The 13,570-nt window shown below is 43.8% G+C and overlaps 1 protein-coding gene across 3 annotated transcripts in view; it reads right to left on the bottom strand.

Annotated features, from left to right (window-relative positions):
- Positions 1-13,570, bottom strand: part of LOC139752778 (uncharacterized) — a 550,949-nt gene that overhangs the window by 64,782 nt on the left and 472,597 nt on the right. For all 3 annotated transcript variants that reach the window (XM_071668691.1, XM_071668693.1, XM_071668692.1), the window contains exon 5: positions 10,002-10,205. In XM_071668691.1, the coding sequence (XP_071524792.1) occupies positions 10,002-10,205 (204 nt within the window). The remainder of the gene's footprint in view (positions 1-10,001; positions 10,206-13,570) is intronic.

Here is a 13,570-nt window from a genome sequence, read left to right as displayed (position 1 = left end):
AGAGTTCAAGAGGAAAGAGCAGGAGCCGAAAAGGGGCGCATGTGAAACATGGAGTGCGAGAGGATTAGAAAACGTCAGGAAGAATGTTAAATGCTTCGAGAGGAGAGGAAGATTGTGTGGACAACAAGACGAAAGGGGCAACAGGTAAATTAAAGGTGAGGAAGATACGGAGCGAGTACTTTGAAGGATTGTTGAATGAGTTAGGTGACAGGATGGTAGATGTGGGGCCCTTGGGGCAAGGTGCTGTGTGGAACGAGTCATAGGGAATGGTTCGGTAAAATGAGAGGTGGTGGTGAAAGCTTTGCATAAGATGAAGCGCGGCAAAGCGGCTAGAGTAGACAGGATTACATTTGAGTTACATAAGAGGGCAACAGAGTCGTTGATCGGTTACTGAGGATGGTATATATTTGCATGGTCCTGACTGAGGCACTTGAGGAATGGTGGAATACATCTATAGTGCCATTATGTGAAAGCAAGGAGCCTATCTCACTCCTGATAATGAGTGTGACTGAGCCTTGAAGTTGCAAGAGCCCCACACACACACACGCATATGCGTGCATTTGAAAATCTATACATATGCATATCAGACCGAATACAAGTATGGTGGTCGTTGGTGTTGGCCATGGCTGAGCGAAGTGAATGGTTGAATGGTTTCAAAATGTTATATCAGCGATAGCTATGTCATTGACGGCAAGTGATGGCAGTACTGGCCGCAGACTGATGTTGGCAGGAGCGAGTGGTGGTGGCAGCAGCAGCAGCAGCTTGCGTTAATGGCAAAGTGGTGTCACTGTACGGTGGCAGCGGGTGGTGACAACAGGTGGTGGCAGGAAAAGGCAGCACAACACCAAGGGACAAGTACACTGGAGACATCGAGGGACCAGCAGGAGCAGGATGGACAGAGCGCCAACGTTTTAAGACGTTTTTTCCGCAATAACGCGCAACTTTTTTTTTTTTTTTCTCTTTCAAGAAAATACTTCCAAAAGTTCATTAAACAAACTTTGTGAATTGGATTAAAATATAATTACGCTGGAACACTCCCTTCGTCGACTGCCTCACATACATCTTCCTTCTTCCCCTACCTCCTCCTCCTTCCCTTATATTCTCTCTCTCTCTCTCTCTCTCTCTCTCTCTCTCTCTCTCTCTCTCTCTCTCTCTCTCACACACATTATCTCAATTTTCTCTCTTTTTCACGATACCTTCCCTCCTCGCTTCATCCCCAAAGAGAGAGAGAGAGAGAGAGAGAGAGAGAGAGAGAGAGAGAGAGAGAGAGAGAGAGAGAGAATATAACGTTCACTTCAATCCTCTTTCACAGACTGGCATCCCCTCCAACCAACCAACCAACGCCCGGTCCTGGTGGAGACCCGCCTCAGCAGGGGAGTGGGAGACACACCGACGAGAGAGAGAGAGTTGAACCCGCTGAACAGATTGTCGCCGCCAGCAAAACCCGAGGCAACATGCCGAACGCCACTTCCGCAGGGAAAGACCCTCCCGGCAAAAGATGTCTTCCTTCAATATCGGACCCCAGACCAAGACGCCCCTTGCTCCTGCTGCCCTAACGTGTCTGTATCATCCCGAGTTAAAGCAGACCCCATCAGAGGGCATGGATACACCCAAGGGCGGCAGAGGTGTTATTTTTTTGTTTTTTTTTCTGGCTACTGTAGGAGGCGTAACTAAGCTTTCAATACGGGTTGCCGTACGATGTCTCCTGCCCGAGTTATGGCGGGAATTTCCATAAGCAAGTGGGACTGCAGTCGGATGTATATATCTATTATTCAAACTCATAAACACACCTCCACAAGGGCCTCCGTGGTGTAGATGTTGGTGTGAGTGATTGTGAGTAACGTATAGGCTCGCCTGGGGTAGGATCCACGCGAGTTCGAATCCCGGGCGCGGCTATCCGCCCAAATATAACCCAGTTGTTCATCCTTCCCTTGGGGTTGGTCAATAAATGGATACCTGGCTTAGGCTGGTGTGTGTGTGTGTGTGTGTGTGTGTGTGTGTGTGTGTGTGTGTGTGTGTTATTGAGATGCCCTTGATTAGGTCATTCAGTTGCTCGTGCGGACTCGGCCTATATATATATGTATATATATATATATATATATATATATATATATATATATATATATATATATATATATATATATATATATCTTGTATTATACATCATTTCAATCATACTAAGAGGAAAAACTATAATGTTAATCATCGTAGAAAACCAATAAGACGACATATCAAGAAGCACCACTTTAGCTCCCTGGGTCATTAAGAATAACAGGAAATTACAGCCCCCCCACACACACTTTCCCATGACCTGCAATCATGCATGTCAATTCTTGACACGACAACTTGTCATGTGTGACTTGCCTAATGATCGCCTTTGCTCCCACTGGGTTTCAGCGAGTGTAATAGCATGTTCGAAGGGACTCGTATGTCCGGTATGATCTTTTCTTATCATTGACGTCAATCTGAAGAGAAATAGATCGAAACCAATCTCGCACACCGCTCGCTGGGTCATCTGTTCTGTACACGCTAAGGGGACCTGAGATGTCGGCTTAACATACAGCTAACGAGTTACGCTGAACACCAGGATGCGCCGGGGGAACCCGAAGTAAACATCAGAGAAAATATATATTACCCAGTGATATACAATGATTGATCACAACCTTAAGAGATAATTATATTGACTATCGTGCAAGTACAGTTCACTTGGCTATCGAGTGTGTGAAATACAACAGAGTAAACTTATCTTGTAGTTTCTTATAATAAGCCGGACGTGGTTAGAAGTGCCGCGTTCGAACTATCATTTGAACATGCGTGCGAAACAAGGATTCATGAAATACGACAAGAGTTCAGTCAAAAGGGAATATTCAAGAGTTTTGAGACAAACGCCGTAGATTACTACGATCGTAATATGTGTTACGTAATTGTGTGGTGCATATACCCTTAGTTCCGTGAGCAAGACAGTGCTATCCTCAAGTACGAAAGGGCGATCCTTAAGGATGACGGGACGATTCATAAACACGACGGTACGACCCTTGAGAACAACGGTGCGTCCTTCCGGTTTGATAGGCAGATCCTATGACCTAACTCGTGAGGGTCAGGTGAAAGCTCACGCCTATCATAACCATGAGTTTATACCTTTGTGCTCACGAGTCGTACTACCTTCGTGTTTCTCGGTAGTACAGTCGTGCTACCGAGTCGTACCGTCGTACTCCTGGGGTCTTTCGGTCTCGCTCAAGGGGTTACGATGTGGCACTAGAGATCAACCATGAGAGCCTTAAATCTAACACTCGTGATGGACACGATAACGTCTCAAGACTGACGCGAACTAATCACTCGACACTGAAAAGATGAACGACAACTCAGGCCAGAGACACTGCTAAGTTATGCCCATGAAAACAAACACGACACAATCTGGAAGAGAAGAATGAAAAGCGGTTTTAAAGCTGCTGCTTGGGCGAGTATAATGTCACTCACGCAAACGAACGTACGAACAGAGATGGACGTAGTAGTAGCCCCACTTCACCTCCTTGAACTAGGTGGAGGCGGCAAAAGATCGCACCAGGCCGTGAGGGAGGAAGATGAGCGGCATCTTAAAGATGCGCTCGTTATTTTATACGCTGGCGAGGAGAGACTCCAGGGAGATACACACACACCGATCACCTTACTGCTGCTGCTGCTAAGCCCCGACTCTAACACAGGCTGCCGCAGGAGGAGGAGGATGACGAAAAATGATAAAGGAAAAACGGGGAGGAGAAGATGTAATGGAAAGCATACTAAACGGAAGAGAGCGGACCACGACGTAGGTGTAGATAAAGAGAAAGAAATGGGTAAGGGGAAAAGTTCAGCGGGTGATAAAGTGGGAAGAGAGGGATAAAAGAAGAGATGAAGTGACGATCCTAAGGAAAATTGGGCAGAGGAGAAGAAAACTGAACTAAACAGTGGTGATTAAGAGAAGCAGGAACAAAGAATAATACCAAAAAAAGACAGAAGGAAAAGATTAGGACAGTAAAAGAAGGCTAACGAGAAGGAAGAGAGATATCCAATGGAAAGGAAATCATGCCACATATGGATCATCTTTCCTGGGATAGAAGGGGGAGGATGTAAATAATAATGAAGAGACAAAGTGGGAGAAAAAAAAAAGACACACGAAGAAAAGAATTGAATCCAAAGACGAAGAAAATAGACAAAAATGCTGTAAACGCTCGGCAAAGTCATGCCCAAAGAAGACGTATGAAAAGATAAAGAGCGTTAGCGAGAAGAAAGATAAAAGGAATGGATAAGGAGGGAATATGTGATGCAAAATGCGACCTTCTGGGGATGAAAATCTTTTACTACATCGTCTGATCCCTTTTATCTTCAAGGTTTACGAAGGATCATGGTATTAAAGAGGATGGAGCCCAGAGTGACTATATTCTACACAACTAACGTGTCTGTGAAGAAGAGAAACGATTCATAGCTTTATCAGTCCCTCACGTGTTCGTTCTCATCTTCTATCTATTTACTAGCGATGGTATTCAGAAATCTTTCAGCGAGATGTCCCAGCGCATTGTACATATGTGAGTATTCCTATGAGTCCACGGGGAAAATAAAACACGATATCGTGTTTCATTTTCCCCGTGGACTCATAGGAATATCTTGATCACACGCAAAATTGTGATCCTTTCCAATATGTGTGTATGTGTACTCGGTGTGTATAGAAACCGTTTATGTATGCTTAAGCAATAGCAACACCGATAATAATGATAACTGTAATAATGATATAATCATAATAATAACAATAATGCCACTAACAATAGCTATAGGTAAAGATATGGGACTTCTGCAGCTTCGAGGCTGCGTTCCAACCAGGAGGAGGGTAATGTGGGCTCCTACGGCGGGACTATTCGAGACGTTGCTGTGTTCCTTTCCGTCCAGTGACAATGATTAAACATGCTCACTGTGTTATTTCGTGTGTCTTTCGTTCCCCTATATACTATATACTATGTATATCGATTTTCAAGGAAATGTGCCATTCTGATATCTTCATTGTATATGCATATATTCAGAATATGAAAAAGCAGCAATGGCCTCTTGCCGTAGGAACACCAGCGCAGGTTATGGCATCAATAGAGAACCTATGAATGGCGTCCTTTCGCTTTCTTATACGCGTGTGGCCGTGCGTGCGGGGGTCCTCGATGGGTCGAGCTGTACGGCTAACGGGAGTGTGTTTGCGGCAACCAACCACTCACCATTTGCTGCCACGCTTGTGGACGATCAAGCCCCAGCGGCCTGAGGGCATCGCGATCCACAGTCACGAGTATAATTACAGGAATGTCGGTAACTTTGTCGGTTTAGCGAGCACGCGGGCGGCAAGGAATAACGCACTCAGCTCACCAACACTCGACATTTGGTCTTTAATGTTGGTCGTTATGGCGTCATCAGTCCGGCCCCTGGTAGTGGTACAGCTGGCTAGATCTACCCTCCACGAGACCCCCGGCCTCGCACCGGCCTCGCTGCACTCGTTGTTGTCTCGCTACCCTAACATCCGCTTCAGGTAAATCCGACCATTAAAGTAAATGGGCGACGAGACACATATACCACAAACGCCCGTTGTGACCAATTCCGAGACGTGCATTTAACTTCAAAGTAAAAGCTAATTACGCTCATGATTATTCCCTTTTTTTCATGGAGAAATCAACACGAAACGACTGTCTTCATCACACACAATAGTTCACAAAGATGTATACACCTGCGCATGATTCATTTTCAAGACGGAGATGATGTATGTGAATCAAAACATAGGTGATATGAACTCTGGATGGCACAGTCGTTACAGAAACAGCTTGGTGGAAGCCCAGGGATAATTCGAAGTTAACTCTGGATCTGCAACGCTCCAGCTTCCCTCTGCTTTGTTTACACGGGTAAAGATAATAACATTATATGTGGTGGGAAAATCAGGGGAGAAATGGTGGAATGTGAAGTGGGGTTCGTGGAAGACGGACTCATGTAAAACAAAGTTTTATCAATGGGTGTCAGTATTCTTAGTGAATACCTGGTGAAGACTTTGGGGGAGTCTTCTACCCCAACAGCCCGGGATGGGCCTAGGTTGGTGAGTCGTATCGTCGTACAATTGGTCGTACACAGTACTAATGGGAGAGAGAATCTGAGCAGACACATGTTTCTCAGAGGGAATGGTGGGGATCACATGAGTTAATGAGGATTCCAATTTGGGGGATGATTTCACCCAGCGGAGATGGTAGAGAGAGCATCCTAAAAGGCTGATTATCCACTGGGTGGTTTGAATATTTGAGGGGAAACGAGAATCCCAGGAATGTTCCACAAGGGATCGAGTATTACAACTGCGTATTGGTAGTCAACATTACCGGGAACAGACACACCTCCTCCCTGCATGACTGAGAATCAGAATAGAACTTATGAATGATGAGGACCTGTCGGAATGGATCTGAAGCAACACGGAGTAACTGCTTGAAAAAGGCGGCTCGAAACTGCATACCACAAAGAAGAAACATCTCTTCAAGACATTTCAATCCCCTTCGTTCCCATTTGCATGCGGTGACTCAAGCACATACAAGCACATTCGATTGTTCGTTCTGTAGAACTTGGGTTCTCGGTCCTAATCTTTCAAGTTGGTTAAGAAACAGATACGCTCGTTTCCCACGACAGGTTTGCTACCAGAACAGAAAAGAAAAAGCGGAATACTCAGAATAATCCGAATCATAAGCAACACTTGGAAAACTTACTCATGAGAAATCAACATCAGCCCCGTGACTTAGAGAGGAAATCTCACAAAAAAAAAGAAAACTTTTGACAAACGATATTCTCGATTTTTCTCTCAAAAAAAAGTCATCTTACATTGTTTTCACTCCTCACCTGATTACTCGACAAATCAAGGAATTCACCTCTAAGAAATATAGCAAAGGAACATACTTTTTCAAGCACAAGATAGACAAAAATGGTGTAAAGGAAGACGACATCAGCTGAACATGAATATCCATCAGCTTCACCGAGCGCTTTGTCAACCCTAAAGACATCCAACACACCAAACGTGTACAGGGAAACAAGAGCGAGTGATACCTCCTCCGGCGACGTTCTATCGTCGGAGTACAATCTCCTTCAAGAACTCAATCCAAAGGAGTCCATTCTTTCCCTGCTACTGATCGGAACGCAGCCTTGAAGCAGCAGGAATCCCTGGAGATGGGGTCCTTTGGGGGTTATCTATATCAATGAATTACTCGAGTATATACTATTGAAGCGAGGGGGGAGTATTGGCCCCCGAGTTTATCACGACAACTTCAAGGAATCTAACTTAATACTCCAAGGACGATGGATAATAAAGGGGAAAACAACAAATGAAATAGCCATCATACTGTCTAAGGCAACTGACATGAACAATAGCCATCATACTGTCTAAGGCAATTGACATGAACATATCCAGGTATTTCCAGTCGTCATCATTAACTGTCTTCCTCCTCCCACATCATTCAGACAACCATTTCTTTTACGAAGACTCTCACGGACAGGATACGCAACAAAAGACGGGTTGGGAGAAGTACGGCAACGGAATCCAGAGTATCTGACAGGAGGGGGGAAAAGGACAAAAAAAAAAAGGTAACGGAAAAAGCATGAATCTCCGTCAGTCGTGTATAAATCACGGTAAATCACGTTCCTCGGGCACCACCGCAGGAGTCTCTCGCTCCGTGGAGTCCTGGGGGCGTCTTAGGGGCTGGCCGATCACAACCATCCGTCTTCTGTTGACATCTTAGGCAGGAAGGGAACGCTCTGGGGCGGTAACGTTTGTTCTGGGCTCCTGGAGGTGTGTAGCTCTGTGTTCATCGAACAAGTTGTATGTTACAACATCGTACAAGTTGTATGTGTTGCAACATCGTAGAAGTTATGTGTTACAACATCGTACAAGTTGTGTATGTTACAATATCGTACAAGTTGTATGTGTTGCAACATCGTAGAAGTTATGTGTTACAACATCGCACAAGTTGTGTATGTTACAACATCGTACAAGTTGTATATGTTACAACATCGTACAAGTTGTATATGTTACAACATCGTACAAGTTGTGTATGTTACAATATCGTACAAGTTGTGTGTTACAAAATCGTACAAGTTGTGTTACAACATAGTACAAGTTATGTATGTTACAACATCGTACACGTTGTGTGTGTTACAACATCGTACAAGTTGTGTGTGTTACAACATCGTACAAGTTGTGTGTGTTACAACATCGTACAAGTTGTATATGTTACAACATAGTACAAGTTATGTATGTTACAACATTGTACAAGTTGTGTATGTTACAACATCGTACAAGTTGTGTGTGTTACAACGTCGTACAAGTTGTATATGTTACAACATCGTACAAGTTGTATGTGTTACAACATCGTACAAGTTGTATGTGTTGCAACATCGTAGAAGTTATGTGTTACAACATCGCACAAGTTGTGTATGTTACAACATTGAACAAGTTGAATATGTTACAACATCGCACAAGTTGTGTATGTTACAACATCGAACAAGTTGTATATGTTACAACATCGTACAAGTTGTGTATGTTACAACATCGTACAAGTTGTATATGTTACAACATCGTACAAGTTGTGTGTTACAAAATCGTACAAGTTGTGTTATAACATAGTACAAGTTATGTATGTTACAACATCGTACACGTTGTGTGTGTTACAACATCGTACAAGTTATGTTACAACATTGTACAAGTTGTGTATGTTACAACATCGTACAAGTTGTGTGTGTTACAACATCGTACAAGTTGTATATGTTACAACATCGTACAAGTTGTATATGTTACAACATCGTACAAGTTGTATATGTTACAACATCGTACAAGTTGTGTGTGTTACAACATAGTACAAGTTATGTATGTTACAACATCGTACAAGTTGTATATGTTACATCGTACAAGTTGTATATATTACAACATCGTACAAGTTGTATATGTTACAACATCGTACAAGTTGTATATGTTACAACATCGTACAAGTTGTGTATGTTACAACATCGTACAAGTTGTGTATGTCACAACATCGTACAAGTTGTGTATGTCACAACATCGTACAAGTTGTATATGTTACAACATCGTACAAGTTGTGTATGTTACAACATCGTACAAGTTGTGTATGTTACAACATCGTACAAGTTGTGTATGTCACAACATCGTACAAGTTGTGTATGTTACAACATCGTACAAGTTGTATATGTTACAACGTAATGTTATATGTGTAAGCTGTTCAGACTTGGGCTAAACACACGAACTCCAGCTTCGAACTGCACAAGTAGGTGATCACACACACACACACACACACACACACACACACACACACACACATACACACACAGGCGACTAGGTCAACCATCATCGTTACCAACTATGATACTATAACCTACCGATGCAACTCCGGTCTCACATCCTTCTTATGGTAAGACTGTTTGCATGAATCACTCCCGTTCCACCACAACCAAGTACGCAAGTGCATTTGCTAGTGCATTATATTACCGCTAGGTATCTGCAAGGTGCATTTATCAATGAATCTCATTACCACTACGCATTTGCATAGGGAAACAAAGACTCAAAGGTCAGAGTGAAGAACTTCATGAATAAATTTTCCATTGACTCACTCCTGATTCACAACGAACCATCTATTCACCGAGTACATGTTCAGTTTCCACACCATTTGCCAACAATGAAGGATCTCACTAACCCCTTGAAATGTTTCATCCAATCATTCACACATTTTTGAGCTGTGTATCATCACTGCAACCCCAACTCATTCCTCACAGTGACAACTCACAATTGGCCTGGGATGAAAAGCTACCCTTCTTTTTTTGCTTCACAGTTCCCGAGTGTGTATTATGGCTGAAGAAACTCGATGAAACTACCTTCGTCATCATACTAACAAGCATGTCCCAAAGTATGCGTTTACACGAGGACAAATACAAAAAAAAAAAATGACTTCGCCTCTCACACTCACAGTTCATATCGAGGGTGACGGTGGAGGAGATGGGAGAGGAGTCGTTGAAGTTCGTGGCCCGGCACTCGAAGACAGCGTGGAGGTCGTTCCTGGTGAGTTCGGGTACGGCGAGGGTGACCCTGATCACGTCTCCAGGCTCCATCACCTCCTTCGACGGTCGCGCCTCATCGTTCACCAGCCACTGCACCGTAGGAGTGGGTCGGCCTGTGGGAGGGAGGAGAGAGAGAGGAGGGAGAGAGAAGGGAGGCAATGGCCTTATTAGTTTTGAGCTGATGACCGGGGCTAGCGGGGGGATTATCGTGTAAGGGAAGAAGGCTGCCGCTAATGATGCGAACGAGGATGGAAGTCGGGTCGTGTGAGGGAAGGTATTCATGATGGTCGGGGAGGCTATTTTGTTAATGATATTACCTCTGTAATTGCCAGGGAGGAGTGCAAGGGGGATTGATGACGGCAATAAGACTGCCTATGGTGTACAGTGGTGGGATGGATAGCATGGGGATTAGTTATGGAAGTGGCCCTTCTTGTGATACTGGAGAGGTACAAATGATAATGGTCAGTTAAGACCTGTGGTGGTGAGTGGACACGATGCAGCAAGATATACCTCTGGAAGGCAGGGACAAGTGATTTGGCTTTGGGTCATATGAACATAATGTAATGAGTTAGTGTCACTGAAGGAAGCATGGTACATAAAAAAAAATATCTGCCACACAGTGAGAACACATAAATGGATGGAGGGGAAAATGAAATAAAAAGGAAGTTTCCTATTTATCTTTTTTTTCTTTTTTACGTTTAGTTATGATTTAGGTCCTGTCTGCCACCAATGCTCTCGACAAGCTTCATATTCAAACAATATATGAAAATATTCCTAAACTCTTTAAAATTACGTAGATAACGTTTCCTGTAACATGTTGCCAGATAACTTTCCTCATGGTAGATAAACATATAAACCGATCAAGGAAAGCACCACAAATCGTGGATATTGTAAGAACTTGCAGACGATTTATCGAGTCACTCATGGCTCAGATATCAGTGTATAGCTCGAGCTTTTTTTGTCGATTCAGTTCACTGAAAACAGGAATGAAAATGATATAGAAAATGCTTTGCCTTTTATCACCCACTGAATCCCCAAGAACGTGATCTCTACAACGGCACCCTGAGGGTTCCTCCTTTCTATCTGTCATACATCTTCGCTTTTATCATTACGCTCTTCATCTCATGCTCTTCTGCTTGTAATTCCCTCCTCATTCTTATTCGCAGTTTAGTTCCCTCTCCCTGGAGTCCAATCCATCACCCTCTTTCTCTCATCCCAGGTGCTCTTCCCTACCTCTCGTATTTCTAATCCTTTTCAACTTTTTCCTTTCCATTTCCTGTTTCCGGTACATCTCCCCCATCCCCTGCTCTCAATCTCTCCCTCTCTCCTTCTCTTGTTCGTTAGCCCACATCTCTACCCCTTCTGTTCTTAGTCTACCTCTCTCCCTCCTCCTCCTCCTCTGTTCACAGCTCATCTCCTCAGCTTGTGCTTAATCCTTCCTCATTTCTCCTGCTCTGAATACACTCCAGTATTTGTGTTCCTGGTTCAAGCTCTCCCGTCATGCTCTTGCTTTTAAGTCGAACTTCTGTTTTGTACGAATCTCACTTATCCTTCCACAATTCTCATCCAACCTTTTTGTTTTTAAATGGGTTACACCTCCTCCCTTATTTTCAGTTCCTCCTCTTTTGTTGTCAGTGAACCCCGTTCCTTTACTGTTCTCCTATCCATCTGCGCCCCCTACCCACCCACTCTTCTGTTCTCTGTCTACCTCCCTCTCACCGTTTAAAGTTAACAACCTTTCCCGTGTTCTCACTCCACCATCTCTCCCATTCTCAATCCAGCTTCTCTCTCTCTCTCTCTCTCTCTCTCTCTCTCTCTCTCTCTCTCTCTCTCTCTCTCTCTCTCTCTCCTCGAGTCTCGCCACCTTTCACTGTCTTGTTCCCCGTTTTCAACACGACTCCATCTCTTTTTCTTTCCACGTTCTTCGTCCTCGCTAAAGTCCATCTTCCGTCAGTTATCTATCATCCCTCCAGTTGAAGGCGAGGACGAGTAAACTACCAGATGAAGCGATTTAAACCTCCTCTGCTCGATAACAACCCAGGAAGACCACTCCTGCTTTGAGACAAGGAATGCCACTCTCTCCTCGACAGTTGCCTAAATAGACAACAAGGATCTTAGATATAATCCCCCCTTTCTCACGAAAATGATCGAGCCAGACTACCTGGTACTGGAAAGACCAAACGAAGGCACAACCACTTCACAGGAGCAGAGCGACGGGAACTTAATTGGAAGGCTTCTGGAGGGCTTCAGTAAGGAGGGGGAACTGTAGAAAAATGCGAGAATAATTGAGGGGTGGGTTATGATGCGGAATGATGTGATTAAGAAACAGACTAGGGGAGAGAGAGAGAGAGAGAGAGAGAGAGAGAGAGAGAGAGAGAGAGTCATTACAAACGAGTGTTTGCCATAAGCCAGGGGCCAGCGCGTAGCTCTCACCCCAAGGAAGTAGAAAGTAACTAAGGACAAGTGTTACCTATGAGGGGGAGATTGTGCGTTTGTAGAGTGAGAACCAGCTGCCCCAGGAGTGAGTGAAGCAGCCACCTGGACTAAAGGAGTAACACTTGACAGCCACTGAATGCTGGCTCACTGCGCTACCGTCGCCAATACGCCAATCACGTAAATGTGTTTATATCAAGCAAAAGGATTTCAGGGAAACATGACGTCGTTTAGAGAGTACTATACAGTATTACTGTACCCATGGGTGATTCATGACGGAGTACAGAGAGTACTATACAGTATTACAGTACCCATGGGTGATACATAACGTAGTACAGAGAGTACTATACAGTATTACAGTACCCATGGGTGATACATGACGTAGTACAGAGAGTACCATACAGTATTACAGTACCCATGGGTGATACATGACGTAGTACAGAGAGTACCATACAGTATTACAGTACCCATGAGTGATTCATGACTAGCGAATACTAAAACTTAGTTACAAAAATCAATCACAGGAATTCCCTTGTTTGCGATGAGATCATATGAACAGCATGCAAATAGCGGGTCCGATTTTATCTTCCCTTACATCACCGTAAACGCTCTTCTTACCAGAGATATCAAGGCAATTACGTTCATAATCACCGTATTCACGGAATTCTACACACAAATTATATTATCATTACCATAGATCCTTCACAGACGAATTCCTCATACAGATTACATTATCAAGCCACGTGCATCAGTCACAGACGAATTCTAAATACAAATTATATTATTATTACCATAGATCCTTCACAGGCGAATTCCTTATACAGATTACATTATCACGCCACGTACATCATTCACAGACGAATTCTAACGACAAATCATATTACCATTCAACATGTATCATTCAGTGGCGAGTTCTGCGTACACATTTCACCATTAGTGTCCACAGGTTATACGCACGGAGGAATTTGACGTTCAAACCACTACCGCCGGGTTTTCGCTCACCACTGAGATTTGTAAAAACCCACACAAAAGCAGAATCACAGTG

Source organism: Panulirus ornatus, chromosome 13 (assembly GCF_036320965.1).
Source record: "Panulirus ornatus isolate Po-2019 chromosome 13, ASM3632096v1, whole genome shotgun sequence".
Classification (NCBI taxonomy): domain Eukaryota; kingdom Metazoa; phylum Arthropoda; class Malacostraca; order Decapoda; family Palinuridae; genus Panulirus; species Panulirus ornatus.
The sequence above is the reverse complement of the archived record's forward strand: the minus strand, read 5'-3'. Positions and strand labels throughout refer to the sequence as shown.